This window comes from Anopheles merus, chromosome X (genome assembly GCF_017562075.2).
Source record: "Anopheles merus strain MAF chromosome X, AmerM5.1, whole genome shotgun sequence".
In the NCBI taxonomy this organism is placed as follows: domain Eukaryota; kingdom Metazoa; phylum Arthropoda; class Insecta; order Diptera; family Culicidae; genus Anopheles; species Anopheles merus.
Window position 1 is genome coordinate 9,958,871 of NC_054081.1, and position 19,633 is coordinate 9,978,503.

At 52.0% G+C, this 19,633-nt stretch overlaps 3 protein-coding genes across 3 annotated transcripts; 1 reads left to right on the forward strand and 2 right to left on the reverse strand.

The window, feature by feature from the left end:
• Positions 1–543: 543 nt before the first annotated feature.
• On the reverse strand, positions 544–7,897 carry LOC121598014 (transmembrane channel-like protein 3). The gene is made up of 5 exons (XM_041924445.1): positions 7,178–7,897; positions 7,000–7,102; positions 6,399–6,916; positions 2,484–4,083; positions 544–936 (listed from the first exon to the last, which is right to left on the reverse strand). The coding sequence occupies exons 1-5, from the start codon at positions 7,499–7,501 to the stop codon at positions 896–898; spliced, it is 2,586 nt and encodes an 861-aa protein (XP_041780379.1). The 5' UTR covers positions 7,502–7,897; the 3' UTR covers positions 544–895.
• Positions 7,898–11,188: 3,291 nt separating this feature from the next.
• On the forward strand, positions 11,189–16,784 carry LOC121598007 (NPC intracellular cholesterol transporter 1 homolog 1b). Its single transcript, XM_041924431.1, has 6 exons — positions 11,189–12,455; positions 12,554–12,771; positions 13,221–14,761; positions 14,840–14,949; positions 15,542–16,110; positions 16,186–16,784. The coding sequence occupies exons 1-6, from the start codon at positions 11,477–11,479 to the stop codon at positions 16,636–16,638; spliced, it is 3,870 nt and encodes a 1,289-aa protein (XP_041780365.1). The 5' UTR covers positions 11,189–11,476; the 3' UTR covers positions 16,639–16,784.
• Positions 16,779–17,498, reverse strand: LOC121598040. Its single transcript, XM_041924541.1, has 2 exons — positions 17,104–17,498; positions 16,779–17,014 (listed from the first exon to the last, which is right to left on the reverse strand). Exons 1-2 carry the CDS (start codon positions 17,391–17,393, stop codon positions 16,846–16,848), a joined length of 459 nt encoding a protein of 152 aa, XP_041780475.1. The 5' UTR covers positions 17,394–17,498; the 3' UTR covers positions 16,779–16,845.
• Between the last annotated feature and the right edge of the window lie 2,135 nt (positions 17,499–19,633).

A 19,633-nucleotide genomic window follows, 5' to 3' on the forward strand; every position in this document is an offset into this window, starting at 1 on the left:
ACCGGCTGGCGTCGCGTGGTCGTTACATTGTGTGTGTGTAAATACATTGGGGTTGGATTAGGTCGGTCGGTAGCAGTTGCCGTCTAGAATGTACTATCGTTGCATCGGAAGAGTGATAGAGAACGAAAGACCGAGAGAGAGAGAGAGAGTGCTAATTTGTGATGGTAATAGAAAAGCCCTACCGCTCATATCTCACCCTTATCAAGTGACCCAACCTCACAGGGGACACGTCAGGGTCGTTTGTTTGGAAAAATGTTACACAGGAGCTTGATAACGTCATTTAATGGTCCTCAATAAGGCACACTATTGTGCGCCCTACGTGTTGTAAGTGATTCATACCCAACACTCATTCTCTCTCTCTCTCTCTTTCGCTCTTTCTATCTATCTATCTATCGATTTTGTCTGCAACGCAGTCCTACACATACGTCACGCATTTTACGACCCTCCGCTTGGCGAACACCGAGCACAAACGATCGACCAATCGATATCTCAACGGAACAGATGTATCGGATGTGGAACAGGCGTGGAAGAAAAGCCCGCTGCTACTGTGCCAATATAAGGGTGTTTATATTATCATTGCTATTCTTGTCGTCCGGATTGTGGTAGTGTAACACCAAACCCTAAACTACATTACATTCGTCTAACGAGATTAAAAGTATTTTATCGAGAACGGGATAAAAATAGCGTCACAATTTCCATATCTCACCGTGCCAGCGACGGCTGATTGCACATTAAAGCTCAATAAATAGTTTTGATCGATTTGGTCGCGGATGTTGCGAAAGGCAATTTGAATAAATAAAGTGTAAGCTGCAGTGAGACGCCACGCATCAGTTTCGGAACGACCGTTTGCCGTGTTTGTTTGATTCCCGCAGCAGCAGATGCTTCCGGGAGCGTTTCAGGTTCTTCTCATGCGCAGCTGCTCTTCATCTTCGAATCCTAAAACAAAAAACAAAATGGAAAGTAAACATTAGTTAAAATATTCTCCGTAATCCAGCAGGATCGGCTTGTCCCTCACGTCGAACAGATAGTCGGAGACTATTAAAAAGCCTTCAGAAACAGGAAATCAACCAATAATTAGATCGTCACCATGCGGCAGATCTTGGAGAAGATGGCAGAATACTGACACGACACGACATATTTTCATTGACTTCAAAGCTGCATATGATAGCATAGCCAAGGCAAAACTGTACGACGCTATGAGTTCTTTTGGAATCCCGGCCACACTGATAGACGCCACGACGCTAGAGAGGGCCATCCGTGACTCGAGAGTGTAGACTACGAGAACCAATTTCTATAAGTCAACCCAGACCCTGATATACGCTAATGATATATACATCACCAGTCTGCGGATCTCCTATGTAGCAGAAGCCTATAAAGGGATCGAGCAGGCGGCAGAGAACCTCGGATTGCAGATAAACGAGGCAAAGACCAAACTGATGATGGCAAAAAAAAAAAATAGTACTTATATAGTACAGGTACTCAGGCCATTGAGACATAGACACTGTCTACATCTGACGAAACCTTCTTGGTCGCGTTTGAAAGGAAGATGGTCAGAAGAATACTTGATGGGTGTTGACGAGCTATACGAGATGTACGGCAGCGCATCAAGCTCGACAGGCTCCTGGGTGGGCTGGCCATGTTGTACGCATGGAAGCGGACGACCCAGCCCAAGTAAAGTGTTTTTAGGCCGTCCACAAAAGTGTTGGGAAAAATTAAGTTTGCGTCGGAATCGATTCTGGCTAGATTTGAAGTTTCCGGAATCGATTTCAGAATTGGCTCCAGAATCGGAATCGGCTCCGAAATCATAATTGGCTCCGGAATCGGCATTGTCTTCGAAATTGGAGTCGGTTTCGATACCTCCATAAGAATAGTCGTTTGAATCCAATGATGCTACGTATTGATAGCCGAAAATAATGTATTCTTATGGAGATTCCTGGACTGATTTCGCTTCTCAAACTTCTTATTCAAGAACTGATTCTTATTCTGCAGCTAATTCGAATTCTGGAGTCAATTCTGATTCCTTTATCGGAGCAAAATACGATTCTCAGGTCGATTCCGATTCCGGAGCCGATTCTGATTCCGGAGCCGATTCTGATTCCAGAGCTGGTTCCGATTCTGGAGTCGATTCCGATTCCAGCACCAATTTCGCTTGCGGAGCAAATTCTAAAATCGATTCCGGAAACTGATTCCGGACCAACTATCCAGAATCGATTCCAGAAAACTTCGAATCTAGCCGGAATCGATTCCAACGAAAACTTCATTTTTTCCCATAGGCTCTAGAATCGGAATAGATTCCAGCATAGGAATCGTCTACGGAATTGATTCCGAACACGGAATCGGAATCGGGAAGGTCCGATTCCGAGTTCCCACCACCAGTCCACTAGGATAGAGGAGTTGTGGTAGGCCCAAATTGAGGTGGCAAGATGGCGTGGAGGCGTTCACGTGCAACAATTAGCACACAAAAGAAGTAAAAAAAAACTTACGCTGATAGCCGGAGGAGCTGCTGGTAGAGTTGGTCGTCCCGGCGCTGGCCGTCCCAGCGCCGGCGTCCGGCTTGCGGGGCGACTCCTCGTACCGCCAGGTGGCGCACGGATCGGTGTAGTACCGGTCGGCCGGCCCGTTCAGCCGGCCGCCCCCGACCAGCTCGATCCGGTCGAGCTGCTCGCCGGTGCAGTCCTTGCCGCGCGCCACCTTGCTCAGGTTCGCCAGCAGAAACTCCTTATCCTTCGCCTCCAGACAGAGCAGCTCCTTGAGCAGCTTCACCTTCGCAATCTGGGCGCGCGACTTGGCCCGCAGATAGTAGGTGGCGACGCCCATCGTCAGCAGCACGCCGCCGATGATGGCCGGCTTGGTGATGTAGACGAACGCGCGCCAGAACAGGTGCTCCTCGCGCAGCTTCAGGATGCCCTGCATGAACAGCTGGTACATGTACTGGGTGCCGCGGAACGGGCCGCAGCCCTCGCTCACCGGCACCTGCATGATGAGGTAGCCGTGCGTGAGCAGCACGCCGAACAGCGACACGAACACCAGCACCAGGAAGAGCGTCTGCGTTTGGCTCGAGCGCCAGAGGCGGGCGGGCGGCTGGCACAGGTACATCAGCTCGCACTTGTTGACGTAGAACACGAGCAGCAGCTTGAGCGCGACCAGCAGGACGAGCGGCGGGGCGAACAGCACGCCGAACCACAGCAGCGTCTGGTTGTACACCAGGCCGAGGCTGTGCGTCTCGATGCAGAACGGGGGCGGCGTCAGGTAGGGCGCGAGCGGGCCCGGCCGACCCCGCGCCGGGCCGTACCGGGCGTGCAGCAGGTAGCGGACGCCCCGTACCGCGCTCAGCAGCACGGTCGAGATGAAGAAGTCCACCACCAGCAGGCGGTACAGCTCCTGGCCGATGGCCGTCTCCCAGCAGCCGGTCGGCGGGCGGGTGGTCAGCCAGTGCGCGAACAGCACCGCCACGATCGTGAGCTGCAGCAGGAAGTGGCGCAGCAGGTTGATGTTGAGCTGGGTCGCGCCGTGCCGGTACCGCTCCAGCCGGCCGAGCAGCTGGCAGACGTACCCGAGCGCTGCCATCGTGCCGTTGGACGCGAGCGACACGTACAGCGCGGACCAGGCGGCAAAGTGGTCGGCCGGGCCGAACCGGTCCAGCACCGCCCACAGGCAGGCGGCAACGGCCGCGATCAGCGCGAGGACGGTCGCGTGTGCCACCGCGTTCAGCGTTTCGGTGCGCAGGCGCTGCCAGCGGCCGACCGGGGCCGGCGTGCGGTTGCGCTGCGCCAGATAGTCGCGCAGCTCGGTCAGGATGGTGGCGTGCTTGAGCCGGGCCGCCTTCCCGTTCGCGATCCCGTAGTCCCACGAGCACACGATCTTGTGCGTCAGTATGTTCTGCACCGTCGCGCTCGACTCGATGAAGCTGATCCGGTACGCGCGGCCCATGCTGACCGACACGAACACGAACGTGGCGAGCAGCAGGATCGTGATGGTGAGGAAGTAGGCGTGCGGCAGGCTGTACTCGGCCGTGCCCGGCACGAGCGTGAACGAGCGGTTGCTGTACGACCCGTAGTACATGACCGAGTCGCTCAGGTAGCCCTGGAACGGATGGGGTAGAAGAGAAAACGATATTAATGTTGAGCATTGGACGCGGACGGCAGAGCGGAGTGGACGTAGCGCATTTAAATGACCTAGAGCGAGGTACTTAAAGTGGCAAGAACACTACTTACCCCACAAGCACATCCTATTACACGTGTTTACAGTGTGTAAGCATAGCGGACAGATAAATAAATTGTATTAAGGGACATATGGTTAGGGGCAAACAAGAGTATCGTCACGAGAAAAATGCTTTCGCAGCATGCATAATGAACATAAATACATTTTTGCGCCCTGTTCTGACCAACGATCGATGATGATCGATAGTTTGCGATGAACTTAATGAACAAAAATGAACTTCAGTTATATGTAAAGTCTGTTCCCGAGTTACGCCTAAAGCCAAATGTCAAATCAGTACAATTTGCTGCAAAAAAATTGTCCAATGTTGTATAAATTATATTTTTGCTGCTAAGTTTAATCCACTTAAAAGCCAAAACTATCAGAATTTTCTGCATGATTCGTATCAAATAAATGATAGTGCATATACACAGGTCTATCATATGGTGTTCGGCAGTCAAGAAAATTCACTCGAATGTTTTGTTCGTTTTGTTCAGTTCAATTTCTCCCGACAGCCCAAGCTGTCGGAACCACATGATTTCAACCATTAAATGAATTGTGACCGCTGTCTACATTTGTAATTGTATTCACCACAAGTCTAGTAACACTATGATCACTCGCATTTAACCCATTTGTGACAAAAATATAGAAATTATTCATTTAAAAGAAGTGATCCATCAGTTAGTTTACACTTACTCCGTTCGGCGGTTGCTTCGATCAACTGTCAAGCACGCTGGAACAAGAACAAAAAAGTCGACGAAACCGAAATATGATACCAAGTTTTCTCCCGTTCGATTCTCGTTCGGGCTTCCGACGGATTCGAGAGTCTTTCTACGTATATGATAGGCCTGACAGTCGTTGCCGCTTAATGTTGACTCTAATTGACCTATTTTTGTCTCGAAGGAACCCAATTTTTTTCGTCTCTAAAGCATCAATTTTTGACTGTGAGTCAATCGGATTATTTACAAAATTCTACGTAATTTCTGAAACGGTGTGTTTTTAAATTATTGAAATTAAGTTAGATAGTGTATAATTTCATTGATAGAATTTAAAATACATCAATTGTTAAGCCGATATAGGAAGTTTTGATCGAGTGAAAAAATTGGCATGTATTTTTAGGGTTAAGCAATGGCTTTCCAATTTAAAAAAATCATTATTTTGTCACAAAAACAATCAAATTACACGGTTTTTGGTATTTTTTATGTAATTTACAATTACTTTTGGCAAAAATCTGCTCAAATACCTTAAAAAATATCATAATTTCTACAAGAGTCAAACATTGATGCGCACTGTAAAAAAAATGATGCCTTAGAGCCAAAATTAGGAGGCAACGATTGTAAAGTACTAAATTGAATTGAAAATACCCGGCAATCAATTGTATTTTGGCGCGGATTTCTCGGGAACGCACAAATCGCGTAACTCGGAAACAGACTGTATAAAATTATTTTACATTTATGTTATAATGACGGTTACGACAAATATTCCATGCTGTATGTTTTTTTTCCTTCTAAAAAAACCGATGGAAACCAAGGAACATTAAATTTTGAAAACATAATTGTTAGAATAAAATGAAAAATTCATTAGTTTGTTTTGATTATTTGCTTGTTATGTTCTTCTTCGAACAACCTGATTACGTGTTTTGTTTACGGCAGATTTTATGTAAAATCTTACCGTTTCTTACAAATGTGCCAACGCATACATTGAATGTTGTTGGAATAGTTTAGAGAGGCTTTGGCTCCAACGGAGTTCTTTCGCCTAAACGCATACATTGAATATACGATCGATCGACCCACTCCAGGTACTCCACGAGTAACTCGAGATTTGGCAAACGATCGATAGATACAATTTAAATTTTTAGCTATAGCAGCATGCCTATAACACTTCTCTTTGATGCAATTTCAACTTTAACAGTGTATAAACACAGAATGAATATCTAGTACGACTCAGGAAAGAAAAATGTCATGAAATGAATATAAAATTAACCACAATGAACCAGAATGATCATGAAATGAACACAAATGAATTTGAACGGTCCAGCAGTCAACAAATTTTGGCCCAAAATGAACCAAAAATCAGTTCATTGGTGAACCATTGCACAGAATGAAACAATCGGTCGTGATCGATCGGTGATTGGAAACCGTACGTAAATCAACGACGGTAAAAGGGACCCACCCCAAGAGCCGTGCTCCTGCCCCGCTTACCTCGCCGGTCAGCAGATCGCGCAGCTGAAAGGCGTGCCGGTCGGCCGGCCCCTCCGGCCCCGCCAGCAGCTGCGGGAAGATGACGAACGAGCCGACGAACAGCGCCAGCACCAGGTTGAGCACCAGCAGCCGGCGCAGAAACTTAAAGTACGCACTGATCCGGCTGCCGAAGTGGCCCTCGATCTGCTTCATGCTGCCGTAGAACGGCTCGAAGTTGGTGACGAAGCACTGGGCGAGCCGGGCGGCGCGCGCCACGTACCGCTTCGCGCCGTACCGGTACCGGCGCAGCAGCCCGATCGATTTGGCGCGCGTCGCCCGCCGGTGGACGGTGCGCGCCAGCTGCTCCCGGATCTGGCGCTTGGTCGAGATCTTGTGCGCGATCGATTTGATCGTCTCGATGCGCAGCTGCTCCGCGACCGGGTTGTCCTCCATCAGCTGCTCCCGCTGGCCGAGCTCCATCGTGATGTGGTCCACATCGGACGCGCTGGTCGTGATCAGGTCGCCGTCGATCGAGAGCGCTAGAGAGGGAGGAGGAAGAGGAGGGCATCGTTTAGAAGTGCTGCTAGAGAAAAAAACGGGGCCGCCGAAAACACAAACGAACTTTTCTGTAACCGCGACGGCATCAGCCGGATGGTTTTGTTGTAAACGGTGCGCTTGTTGTTCTTCACACTTCGCCCAAAGTTGCTCGACCAGCGCCGGAAGCTCTGACAAAAGCGAAAAAAAGAAGCGATGAAAATGGGGCAAAGCAAACAAGAAACTTCACAGTACACGGGACTCACCTGCGAGAAGCTTACGTTCACGCCGCCCACCGCACCGGACTGGAACTGGTCCTCCACACTGGAGAGCGGATTTCCGGCGGGCGTGTACAGCCCGTCGCCGTGGCCCAGCCGCGCCTCCGCCGTCTCGTCCGGCAGCACCTCGATCTTGTCCTCTTCCGGAAGGGATTTGTTTACAATACTACTGCCTCCACCAGCATCACTGCTACCGCCGCCCACGTCCATTGCTACGCTGCTGGCTGCTGGCTGGTGCCGTCGCTGGTTGCCCACCTCGTTGACCTCGGCGTGAAATGTCGCATCGGTCAGCACAGCACGATGGCGAGCCATTGTGTCGCCCCCGCAGGGGTACGGGCGACTTCGAATTGCGATGCACACACACACACACACGCCCCTGCCCGCTCGTTCCGTGCCAGTGGCCTTGTATCAGTTCTGCAGCACCATCATTCGAGGGGAACAAACAGCCGGAACTTCCCGTGCCACTCGAGATTGGTGTCTGATAAGATGCTCTATGCGTGAAGTTTGTTGTTTGTTATCGTTTTCCGCACACCTGAGACGTTCGTTTCCGAGACGGGGAGGGGGCCCAAAGTTTACATTCCACCGAGTGACAGCTGGGAGTAGACCACGGTTCCAATGCTTAGGTCGGTGTGTGTGTGTGTGTGTGTGATGGTTTGCGTGTAAAATTGTCCCTAAAACCTGTTCACATTGCTCGGTCGCACTCGTGTATTGGTGCGATCGTGCACAGCTGTGAAAGCTGCAACTGGCGGTGCGGAAAGTTTCAGCGAAAGCTTTGCAGTGTTGGTGAAATATTTCGGGGGCTTGAAATGTTTCGTCCACTTCTCGCGGGCAGAAAGATTTCACATTCAAATTAACGGATTTGCAATGTGCTGCAGTGGAACCTGGGGAACTCCGAGTGGAATGCCGTTTATCCGACTGTCTGTTCAATATTACGGCTATGGACTACGCAGAAGCAAGAAGTTTAAAAAAAAACCTTAAAATATAATAAAATCACGAAGAAAAACACTGAAAAGAACAGGTGTCTAGGGTGTAATCTGGATTAGAGAGAGCTCAGAGGACCAACGGAAAGGCCATCATCACTAGTAGTACTAGCATATGCAGTATGTTTTCCTCATAATTCTGCCTTCCAATGTTCTCTATGACCTGTTTGATCGCTTTATAAGCTTCTTCTGCATCCAAGACGGCATATTTGGATGATGTGTATGTGATGTATGGGCCGGTATCCTGCTATGGTAACAATAAGTCACTGAAAGCCAAGCTCACTTCACTAATGGGTACAGGCAGGCCTTGACCGACAGCGTTTGTTGTGCCAAAGAAGAAGAAAAAGTGTGTCGAACAGTGATAGCCATGTGCAAAGATTTAGGTGAATCTCAGAATCATCGATAGGAGTTTAGCACCTCTTAGACATATCTAAGACTTAGACTTAGACATATCGGGACATATCCCGGTCAACACTTATTCTCCAGGATGTTGCAGATGCTTGATTCCCTGACTGCTCTAGCTGGAGGTAGCTGTCGAATATCTTCTTGGTGGGGGATAAGTCCGTCACAGTGGCTGATTTAGGGTACCGGAGGCCCTAGGCGGTAAGATGTAGCCCCTTGTAAACCGTGAGAGGCGGGGGGGGGGGAGCTTAGGGATTTACGGCCATGGGGACCCAACCTTATTACTAACTAACGAGGGAGAGGGGTGAGGGGGGCAAATGATTCGCGAGCCTTGGGGCCCTCACGTCCATCCTTCCGGATACCCTAAGAGCTAGTACTCTGTCCACTACTATACATACTGCGTGCTATACACTTCCGTTCCACGGGGTCCCTAAATCGGCGAGCCCTAGGCAACTGCCTAGTCTGCCTACCGTTAGATTTGCCGCTGGTCTGACATCCTCATAACATGCATTCGCTACCGTCTGGATATCAGGTTCGCCGAACAGTCATCCTGCTCCTCCAAACTCCACTGCATCCTCCGCTCGGAAGGTCGATAGAATCCCACCGGACGAATCAATGTGCGAAATATCTCACTTTTCGTGCGGTCTGGATCTCATCACATGGTGCGGCCCATAGTATGCACGACTTCTCCTGCACATTGCGTCGCCGGATTTCGCCGCTGGTATCTTTATCCGAAGTAATAACCGTCCCTAGATAGTAGAACTCCTCTCGAGGATATCACCGTCAACTATTAAACTGATTCCCAGTTGGTCTGAGTCTCCGGCAAGCAGGTACCTTGATTTCGCCGCATTGAGTTGCAATTCAATTCTGACTGCTTCTAGTTTCAGTTAGGTGTCCCCTTTCACACTCCTTTGATGTAATCTTGCCGATGATGTCGAAGGTATCCGCAAAGTCAAGAAATAGGAAATATTACGAAGGATGTCGTTTTCTAGGATCGCTTTTCTAATGAAACCTTCCAGGGCGATGTTGAAGCGCAGACTTATAACCTTGGATGGTATGTTCTCTAGCCAGTAATCTGAAGTTGGTGATGCTAATGAACTTTGATCGGCACTGTGATTCAGACCAGATAAAACATCGAAATCCGCTGATCCTATTAGATCTTATCAGTGTAACGAGTTTGTGGAATTCTCTAAGGCAGATTTTTTTTTCAACATCCTCATCAACCATTTCATGGACAATGCAGATATTGAAAGATGAGGGAGAAGACGTCACAGGATGGTTTAAACGACTACAACTTTACTACGCAGTCCAGACTTTAAGAGCTATGTGCATGTGGACCTAGAATATCGCTAGAATTGGATCATATTAACTAAAAAGATTGTTTTCCATCAATCAGGTTTCAGCAAATCGACAAAATCCGAACACCTTTGCGGAAAGCAAGATAATGAATAGCTACACTGCTTTGTTTCCAGAGTTGAAGCAGTTCATTATATCAACCTCAATGGCTTAGGCTGTCCTATTTTAGCAACGATCACGTGCAATCATCCTATTCCACGCCACTTTCCCCTACTGTGCAGCTATTCTTCCGCTCTTTCAGTTTTCTGCTGGCGCAGCTGCTGCAAATAGTTGTCTCCCCCACTTGATCCAGAAGAAAGGTGTTTGACATGCGGCGTTGCGCTTCACATCGAGTGTTGACGGTGGCCAGGTGGGCTGTTATATATTGCTGTGATTATCGTAACACTCGCAATTGATCCGCCGATTACCTGTCGGGCCGGGCCGGCAGGCCAGCCTCGGGGAAGGTAGGGACGGGTGCGATAAGATGCATCGACCATGATAGTGTCTGACTTATCGCTTATTTATGACGTCTCTTCGGGCCAGCAGTAGAGCCAGCTCTACGCAGTGGTGATGGATTGTGAATTTGTACCATGGAATCCGCTGCGGTCGAATAGCATCCGGGGTGAGGCCGCTCGATGGTCGCAGAGGGTTGCGTTTTTTTGTATGCTGCATGCTTTTGGGTGATTAGATAGACAAGCGGCGAGAGGAGAGTGGGAGGACCAGATATACAGTGGTGCAACAGCAATCGCTGAAAGCCTTTCCATCTGTACGCATCTGGCGGTTGGGCGCTGGATCGCAACTAGCATAAGGCTCTGCTAGGTAGCGAATGATTGCCATCGAACGGGCGAAAGACAATTGGTACTCTGGTGTTTTGCTCTAGTCACTGGGTTAATGAGTTTTTGGTTGGCGCTTTATCGGTGTTTGGCAATTGGTCAACTCCATTGAATTGGCTGGGGAAGTACTGGCGGCCCTAGAGTGGGTGCAAAGTCTCGCATTTGTTGTTGCCTTTGATGTTTTTGGGATAATGGTCGTATTCGTGCGTTTCGGGGGTGAAGAATCGTCCGTGTAACGGCTCAACAATGCCGACGAATCATCGCTCGATGAGATACCGAGGTGGGACAAAAGCGCTCAAGTGGGCTGTAGTCGGGCAATGGTAATGCAGCCATCGCCACCTGTTTGCCTACAACACCTGACGCCCGGAAGGCACAAATCTTATCGAAACCGTTCTGCCTCATTGCGCTATCTCGCGGACGAACCCGATTAAATTGGTCAATTCAAACCGAACCGGGCAGATGGTCCGTCGGATTGCCCAGTCGCGCTATACCCCGACGGTGGCGACCATCGACGACTCCAGTACACTGCCGACCAGCGTGGCGATCGTGTCATCTGCAGCGCACGATCTCCGACCGAGAAGTTGTTCAACGATCAACGCCTATACATCGAGTCACCCGATCAACATAGGACACAGGTCATCGACAGTGTCCATTTCGCACAGAGTGTCAAGTGCTTCTGGAGTGTGCTGTTTGTGTTGATGTAAGTGGAGACGGAGGCTTAGCCTGGGACAGTAGTGATGAGTGGTGCTCGGACGTTGAAGATGTTGCTACTGCTGGTGATGGTGGTGGTGCTGGTGGTGCCACCCGCCGCAACCCAGGGTGAGGTAGAAGGCTACCACTGCGTGATGCACGACGTGTGCGCCCAGATCGGCATCCACGCGCAGAACTGTCCGGTGAAGATGGCGCCGAAGCCACTGACCGACGCAGTGGCCATCGAGGTCATGCACCGGCGGTGCGGCTGGATGTTTCCCGCCGACGATACGCCGGTGTGCTGCGCGACCAGCCAGGTGCTGGAGATGGACAAGAACTTCCAGCAGGCGGAGGGCCTGTTTAGCCGCTGCTCCACCTGTCTTACCAACATGCTGTACAGCATCTGCAGCCTGGCCTGCCATCCCGAGCAGAGCCGGTTCCTGACCGCGTACACCGAGCCGACGACCGGCGCGTACGTGAACCGGGTCGACTACCGCATCGACCGGCAGTACGTGCAGGACACGTTCGACTCGTGCAAGGGCATCGTGCTGCCGTCCAGCGGCAAGTACGCGATGGACGTCGGCTGCGGCTACTGGGAGGCGGCCGGCTGCACGGCGGAGCGCTGGTTCCAGTACATGGGCGCCGCCGACAACGAGTTTGTGCCGTTCGAGATCAACTACCTGTACGAGGAGGACCCGGAGCAGCGCTTCAATCAGGCGGTGAAGCACTGCAACGAGGCGTACGACGGCTCGTACGCCTGCTCGTGCGTCGACTGCGACGAGAGCTGCCCGACGAGCGAGCCGCCCCAGCCGAAGGATCCGGGCTTCATGGTGGGCGACCTGAACGGGGTCACCTTCACTGTCGCGGTCGTCGTCGGCGGCATTGGGCTCGCGTGCATCGTGCTCGCCCTGCTGTTCGGCGGAAAGGAGGGCGCGAAGCAGCAGCTGCCCGACCTGCCCTCCTTTTTCGGCGGCTTCCCGTCGGTCAACCGGGCGCTGGGGCGTACCTTTACCCGCTGGGGTACCTGTAAGTGAAGCTTCACCCCCTTCTCAGACACACGCACCAAATCAATCCCGAGTCCGTCTACAGCTAGTTGGGGGGTTGTGCTCTTTTTTTTGTTACAGTCTGTGCCCGCAATCCGGTGCTGATATTGGCGATATGTTCGTGGATCGTGGGAGGGCTTGCGTTCGGCATACAGTACCTGATCATAACGACCGATCCAGTGGAGCTGTGGGCTGCGCCGGACAGTCGAGCGCGCCAAGAGAAAGACTACTTCGATTCGCGCTTCTCGCCGTTCTACCGCACCGAGCAGATCTTCATCAAGCCGACGCGGCAAGAGTTCGTAAGTGCAAATGCGGTTTGATGCGCGTGTCGGAATGCGATGGGGAGTGGACTCAATCTGAATCAGTGATTTTGTGATGGTGTCCAAGGTGTCTGCATCTGCTAAGATTCGGTACAAGAATCTCCAGGCATTAATGAGTCCATTCCCCAAGGTTACAGAATGTCGATGACTCATCAATGCAAAGAAAGTGAGCCAATGGTGTGGGATGAGAAAGCCTGCATTGACATTTCAGAATTTTACGAATCTTCAAAGGTGATGAAATAACTTGGGAGACTTACAATATTTGAACAGATCTTCAGATCCATGTATCTTGTGGCTCTTATTACTTTCAACCTCTCCAGAAGTCTCCAATTCAGAATTTGATTCGTGACTCAAACGACTCCTCAACATATATTCCAGCGAGTATTCTGAAAACTATACTCCAATCTGTCTTGTACCCCTATCCCTAGTTTATACACCCGACGGCGGAAGGCAACCAGACGTTCGGACCTGCCTACGACCGGGAGTTCCTGCTCGAGGTGTTCAAGCTGCAGACCACGATCGAACAGCTCGGCCAGGCAGAGGGGCGCGGTCTGGAGCAGATCTGCTTCGCCCCGATGACGCTGGTCGGTGCGCAAACCGTACTATCGGAGTGTACCGTGCAGAGCGTGTTCGGGTACTTCAAGAACAGTCTCGCGGAATTCAACCGGACCGGCACGGACCTGAACGGATTCGTGGTGAACTATCTGGACAAGATCAACGGGTGCACGCGCAACGCCTACCTGCCGTCCTGCTTCGGCACGTACGGGGGCCCCATCGAGCCGGGCGTCGCGGTCGGTGGCTTCCCGCAACCGGCACCCGGCGCCAACCCCGACTTTCGGCTCGCGACCGGCGTCGTGCTGACGTTCCTCGTTGAGAACAAGGCGAACAAGGACGAGCTCGGGCCGGCGCTCGAGTGGGAGCAGCGGTTCGTCGACTTTATGCGCGACTTCGAGCACCCGATGATGGAGGTCGCCTACTCGGCGGAGCGCTCGATCGAGGACGGCATCGACGAGATGTCGGAGGCGGAGATGTACACCGTCATCATCAGCTACGTGGTGATGTTCGTGTACATTACCTTCTCGCTCGGGAAGATCCGCGGCTTCCGGCAGTTTCTGCACGGTTCGCGCATCGTGCTGGCGGTCGGCGGCATCGTGGTGGTGCTCGCGTCCGTCGCCTGCAGCCTTGGGTTCTTCGGCTACCTCGAGCTGGCGACGACGATGCTCACGATCGAGGTAATCCCGTTCCTGGTGCTGGCGGTCGGCGTCGACAACATCTTCATGCTGGTGCACGCGTTCAACCGGATCGACCGGGAGCGGACGCCCGAGACGGCCTGTGCGATCGGCGAAGCGCTCGGCCAGATCGGTCCATCGATTCTGCTGACCTCGGCGAGCGAGTGCTGCTGCTTTGCGATCGGTGCGCTGTCGCCGATGCCGGCAGTCAATACGTTCGCCTGGTACGCGACCGTCGCGCTGCTGGTTGACTTTCTGCTGCAGATTTCGGCGTTCGTCGCGCTGATGGCGCTGGACGAGAAGCGGGTCGAGCGGGGCCGGCTTGATCTGGTGTGCTGCGTGCGAGCCACCAAGAACCCGGACAAACCGGTCGCCCCGGACGGTCCGGGGTGGCTGGAGCGGGTGGTGGAGCGATTCTACGTGCCGTTTCTGCTGCGGCCGAGGGTGCGGCTGACCGTGCTGGCCCTGTTTCTCGTCTGGGGCTCGCTGTCGCTGATGGTGGTGCCGAGCATCGAGCCGGGCCTGGACCAGGAGCTGTCGATGGCGGAGGACTCGCACGTGGTCAAGTACTTCCGCTTTATGGCCGAGCTGTTCTGGATGGGGCCGCCCGTCTACTTTGTGGTGAAGGCCGGCCTGAACTACACCGACGTGCAGCACCAAAACCTGGTGTGCGGTGGCATCCTGTGCAATGACGACTCGATCTCCACCAAGCTCTACCAAGCCTCGCTCTATCCGGAAACGTAAGCATCTGAGAGTGACTCTCTGACTAGGTCTGGGTATTCACGCTTGGAGATTTCTCTGTTTTTTTTCCTCGGTAGGACACACATTGCCAGACCCGCCTCGTCCTGGCTCGACGACTACATCGACTGGCTGGCGATTCAGTCCTGCTGCAAGTACAATCCCACGGACGGGTCCTTCTGTGCCAGCAGTAAGTATTCTTATATGTTTCCCTACATCAGCGCGTTCTGCACTGGTGTTGTGTTTAATCAATCGTTTCGTTGAGATGTCCGATTCGACATCATGATGTTCAAACATCATGAATCTCCAAAAAATCACGAATTTCTAAAGACTTATGAATCTCCAAATATTCAGGAAATTTCAAAGATTCATGAATTCATAAATATTTCATGAATCTCCAGAGCTTTTTGATTCTTTGAATATTCAGGAATCTCTCAAAATTCATAAACCTTCACAGATTAATGATTTTCAATATATTCAATTTGTGCGATCCCGACAAAATCCCCTACGTGGGCCTCGCATGGACTGTCTACCCATACCAATGATAGACTATCTGGCTACGTGGTAATTGCTAATGACCACGTAGGTCGTTACGAGAAGAAAAAGGACAAGAAGACGCTCAACCTCCATGAATCTTTCTAGGTACATGAGTTTTGGAGATTCAGATTTATTGAATCACTTCAAAGATTTATTCAGATTCTTGATTCTGAATCAAATGCGCCAAACACTCTTCTGCACATCCAAATTGAACGACTATTGTTTTTTTGCACCGCTCTCAACAGGTTTCGTCTTCTGTCCAGCCTGTCCGAAAGAGTACGACGAGACGGGCATCCGGCCCACCGTGCCCCAGTTCGAGCGCTACCTCGAGTTCTTCCTGTCCGACCTGCCGGACGAGAACTGCGCCAAGGCGGGCCGGGCGGCCTACTCGCGCGCCCTCAACTACCTGCTAGATCGGGACGGCCGGCTGAACGTGCAGGACTCGTACTTTTCCACCTACCACACGACCGCGGTGACGTCGCGCCAGTTCTACACGGCGCTCGAGCAGGCCCGCCTGATTGCGGCCGACATCCAGCAGATGCTGGACGAGCGCCAGGCCGGCGTCGAGATCTTCCCGTACAGCGTGTTCTACGTGTTCTACGAGCAGTATCTGACGATCTGGAGCGACGCACTGCAGTCGCTCGGCCTGTCCCTGGCGGCCGTGTTCGTCGTCACCTTTCTGGTGACGGGGCTGGATCTGCTCTCCGCCCTGGTCGTCATACTGCTGGTCTTCCTGATCGTGCTCAACATGATGGGGCTGATGTGGCTGTGGAACATTACGCTCAATGCCATCTCGCTGGTCAACTTGGTGATGGTGCGTACCGTGGGGTCGCTGTCGGCATTTTTTTTTCTACAAATTAACACTAACCATTTCTCTCTGCTTCAACAGAGCGTCGGCATTGGGGTAGAGTTCATCTCGCACATCGTGCGCACGTACCGGCTGGCGCACGGCACCCGGCTCGAGCGGTCCGCCGCAGCGATGGTCCGCACCGGCAGCTCCGTGTTTTCCGGCATCACGCTCACCAAGTTCGCCGGCATCATCGTGCTCGCCTTTGCCAAGTCGCAGATCTTCCAGATCTTCTACTTCCGGATGTACCTGTGCATCGTGCTGGTCGGGGCCGCCCACGGACTCATACTGCTGCCCGTCTTCCTCACCTACATTGGGCCGCCATCGCCACCACCACCACCACCACCACCACCAGCAGCAGCAGCAGAGACACCACGCACCGCGCACACAAAGCAGGAGGAAGCGAAACTGGACCTCAGCAACACGCCGAGCGCTGCGAACGAAACGGAGACTCCCGCGATAGGCAACGAACCCGCGCAACACGCACCCGAGTGAACTCGCATCAGCTTAAACACGCGCACGTGTGTGTGTGTGTTGTTTTGTTTTAATTACTTATTTATTTACCACTGACACCTAGAATGCACAACCACGGCAAACACAAAAAAACACTAATAAAGCGAAACGGATTGCCTTAAACAGTAGACAGATGGCGCTGTAGTTCTAGCTTGAATTTGATGCTCCTGCTCACTGGTGCCTGGTGTCTTACGAGGTGAGCTTGAACGGTACCCCGGTGAAGCGGGGTCGCTGCGTGATGCGGTCCGCGTTGATCTTCTCCCCGACCAGCGTGATCGGGGAGCGCTTCTTCGGATGGTACAGCAGGTGGATGTCGCGCCCCTCGTACCGGTAGCACGGCTCGCTGTACCAACCGTAGCTGGAAGAAAAGAATGGGAGAATGAGAGCAGCCGCTGCTGGCGGTCGAATGTCCAGGGTCGGGAATTTCGGGAAACGTCCCCCACGTACCACTGGCTCTCGGTGACTGGTTCCGGGTAGCGATCGCGCGGTCCCTCCGCAATCGTCTTCTCCACCAGCGCGCAGTACCGGTCGAAGTTGGGCAGGCCGCTGCGGCCGGCCGCGGTCGAGTCGTACTTGGACCAAAACTTGATCGCGATCGGGACGCGCTTCAGGCTCGGCAGGAAGCTGTCGTACAGCCGGATGTAGCGGTTCTGCCTGTTGATCAGCTCCTTCTCGAACGCGTACGACACGATGGCCGGCGGTCGCGGCGGGCTGTCTTCGCCCTTGACCAGTGCCATGCTGGGCTTGGGGTGGGGCCGAGATTAATTGAACGAACTGCTCGAGATGAGCGGAAGCGATGAACTAAACCGTCCGGTACGTCCGGACCGACTGTGTACAAGCACCAGGACAGAACTCGACGCTCGAGCCTCGTTGCTGCTTTCGTTCGGTCGGTGGATGAATGTCGGAACCGTTTCGTTCCCATCATGCTCACTCCCTTCCATGGGTTACCCGAATAGTCTAAACGTTAAAAATTCTTTCGACTTGGTCTTGGTAGTCAAAAACAAAATACAAAAAAAGACCCCGGAAAGCCTTGAGCTTCCCCGCAAAGGCAGGCAGGAGTTCCAAGGTTTTCCCGCAAAAGCCACAACCAACCTCTCATAATCAACACGCGCGACAGGTTACCGGGGCAGGCGAGGCAGGCAGCCAGGGTAAACTAATAATAGTAACGCGACTGCCGCGGATGCTCCCACTAGCTAATGACAAATGGGAGCGGGCGAAGCGCCCCGGCAGTAACAATACTAATAAAAATAATAAACGAACTTGATGATAATAATCGTAACCCCAAAAAACATCGTGCGGCTTCCTCGGGTGTGCCGCCTGATTGAGTATATTGCCGGGCGGGAGGGAGCTGGTCGCCAACTCGCGAACAGGCCGGCGCTCAAGACGTCACCGCGAATGAGGAACGTTGCAGGACGACTGCCAAGACCCAATTTCCCTCGCAGCAGTGGCAATAAATTGTGCCCGGGCACTCTACCGCTTCGGAAATTTGCTTCGCTCCCCGTTCCCGTCCATCACTCTTTGTCAATGTCTGGGCACAAGAGGAGCAGCAAGTGGAAAAGAAGACAGTTCGGTCGGGGGGAAATATAATCAAACAAAAGGCAAGGTAAAGGCAAACGAAGCATTTCGGAACTTCTTGAAAGTATGATTGACCTTCGCCATTGAGAGCTGGAGGTAGGTCGGCTTTTCCGTCCCTTCCCGCAAGAAAAAACGACTCAAACTACATCATTAACGGATCCTCTCTGTCGCAAGACACGGACCAGTATGCTGTGCTGTGTTTAAACACGGGTTTTTTTTCTCCATTGGAAGCCTTTTTCCTGACAAAGTTTTGCACGAGCACCAACCATAGGACCTTGGAGGGATGTTCAAGAATTCCTGCCTGCCGACTAGCCTCGAGTGTTTACTATCTATTCCAGCTGAAAAGGTTGGGGGAAGCAGAATTAATCGTTCGTAGCGTTATGAGCGTTTAACCGCAACGGCGTAGTCGTCCGTTCCTCTATTTAATCAATTCGGCTCCGCGCTCCACAGCCGCTCGCACAACAAGTGGTGCAGTGGGGCAAGCACCAACAGCCTACACCAGGGTTGTTTCGGGACCACACCACCGTCTTCTTGCTGTGACCTCCAAGCGTAGTTAATAGTGGATGACATGCTAGGTTGGATTCCTCCAACAGGTTCTACGTTCCTTCGGTTGGCGTGATTCCAGCAAGTTTTCTAATTGTCACTGCCGTTGCTTGACCTTGACTCATATACCACCAGCGGGACTCGATATTGGGCCTGCTCAGAATTGCTGTTTTTGTTGTAGTTTCAGGAGCCCATCTAGGCAGCGACATCCTTGCGTGATGCAACTAGTTTCCAAAGGGAAGAGGCTTTTTGTTCCTTTCAGCTTTGCGTTCCATGCCTGGCGCATTTGCCTGGGTACGGTTGGACGTGAGGTTTGGTGTGTCTGCTAGCGTCCACCAATCGACCTCTCACATCAATACCGCAAGTCCTCTGCTGGCTTTAGCAATTACCTGTTTTTTTTCGGTCAAATAAGCGTGACAGATGACGCAATCGAATCGGGCCGTAATCACCTCCGAACAATGCGTACGTGCAAGTCAGTGTGATCGGGCACCAAGCCGATTCCTGCCAATTCAATACCCAGTGCTCGGAGGTTTGTCCATTGTTTTGTGTGTGTGTGGTGGGGGGGGGGGGGGGGGTACGATGGTCTTATCGGGTTGGTTTAGCTTTGACAGTGTCATCGCACAACTGCAGGAGTTATTGCGTCCGCAAGGTTTGAGAATAGACGGGCTCAGGATATCCGGCCAGCTCGGCCAGTTCGTGGAGCGTTACATGGCAACTTCGCAACTACAGTACTAGGTATTGGGATTTCTCGATGACGCTCCTAACATTCAATCATACCTGCACGGAGGACCATGGTGGGCCGTCCATAAATTACGCTACTAATGGAGTTGTTGTTTTGTGAGTGACATAACATTTTTTT

Coding starts and splice junctions, on each gene's coding strand:
- LOC121598040 (XM_041924541.1), bottom strand. CDS start 17,393: ATGGCACTGGTCAAGGGCGAAGACAGCCCGCCGCGACCGCCGGCCATC. Junction 17,015..17,103: donor CCAGTCACCGAGAGCCAGTG/GTACGTGGGGGA, acceptor CTTTTCTTCCAG/CTACGGTTGGTACAGCGAGC.
- LOC121598007 (XM_041924431.1), top strand. CDS start 11,477: ATGAGTGGTGCTCGGACGTTGAAGATGTTGCTACTGCTGGTGATGGTG. Junction 12,456..12,553: donor CTTTACCCGCTGGGGTACCT/GTAAGTGAAGCT, acceptor TTTTTGTTACAG/TCTGTGCCCGCAATCCGGTG. Junction 14,950..15,541: donor CGGGTCCTTCTGTGCCAGCA/GTAAGTATTCTT, acceptor CGCTCTCAACAG/GTTTCGTCTTCTGTCCAGCC.
- LOC121598014 (XM_041924445.1), bottom strand. CDS start 7,501: ATGGCTCGCCATCGTGCTGTGCTGACCGATGCGACATTTCACGCCGAG. Junction 4,084..6,398: donor GCGATCTGCTGACCGGCGAG/GTAAGCGGGGCA, acceptor CATCCGTTCCAG/GGCTACCTGAGCGACTCGGT. Junction 937..2,483: donor CAGCTCCTCCGGCTATCAGC/GTAAGTTTTTTT, acceptor TTTTTGTTTTAG/GATTCGAAGATGAAGAGCAG.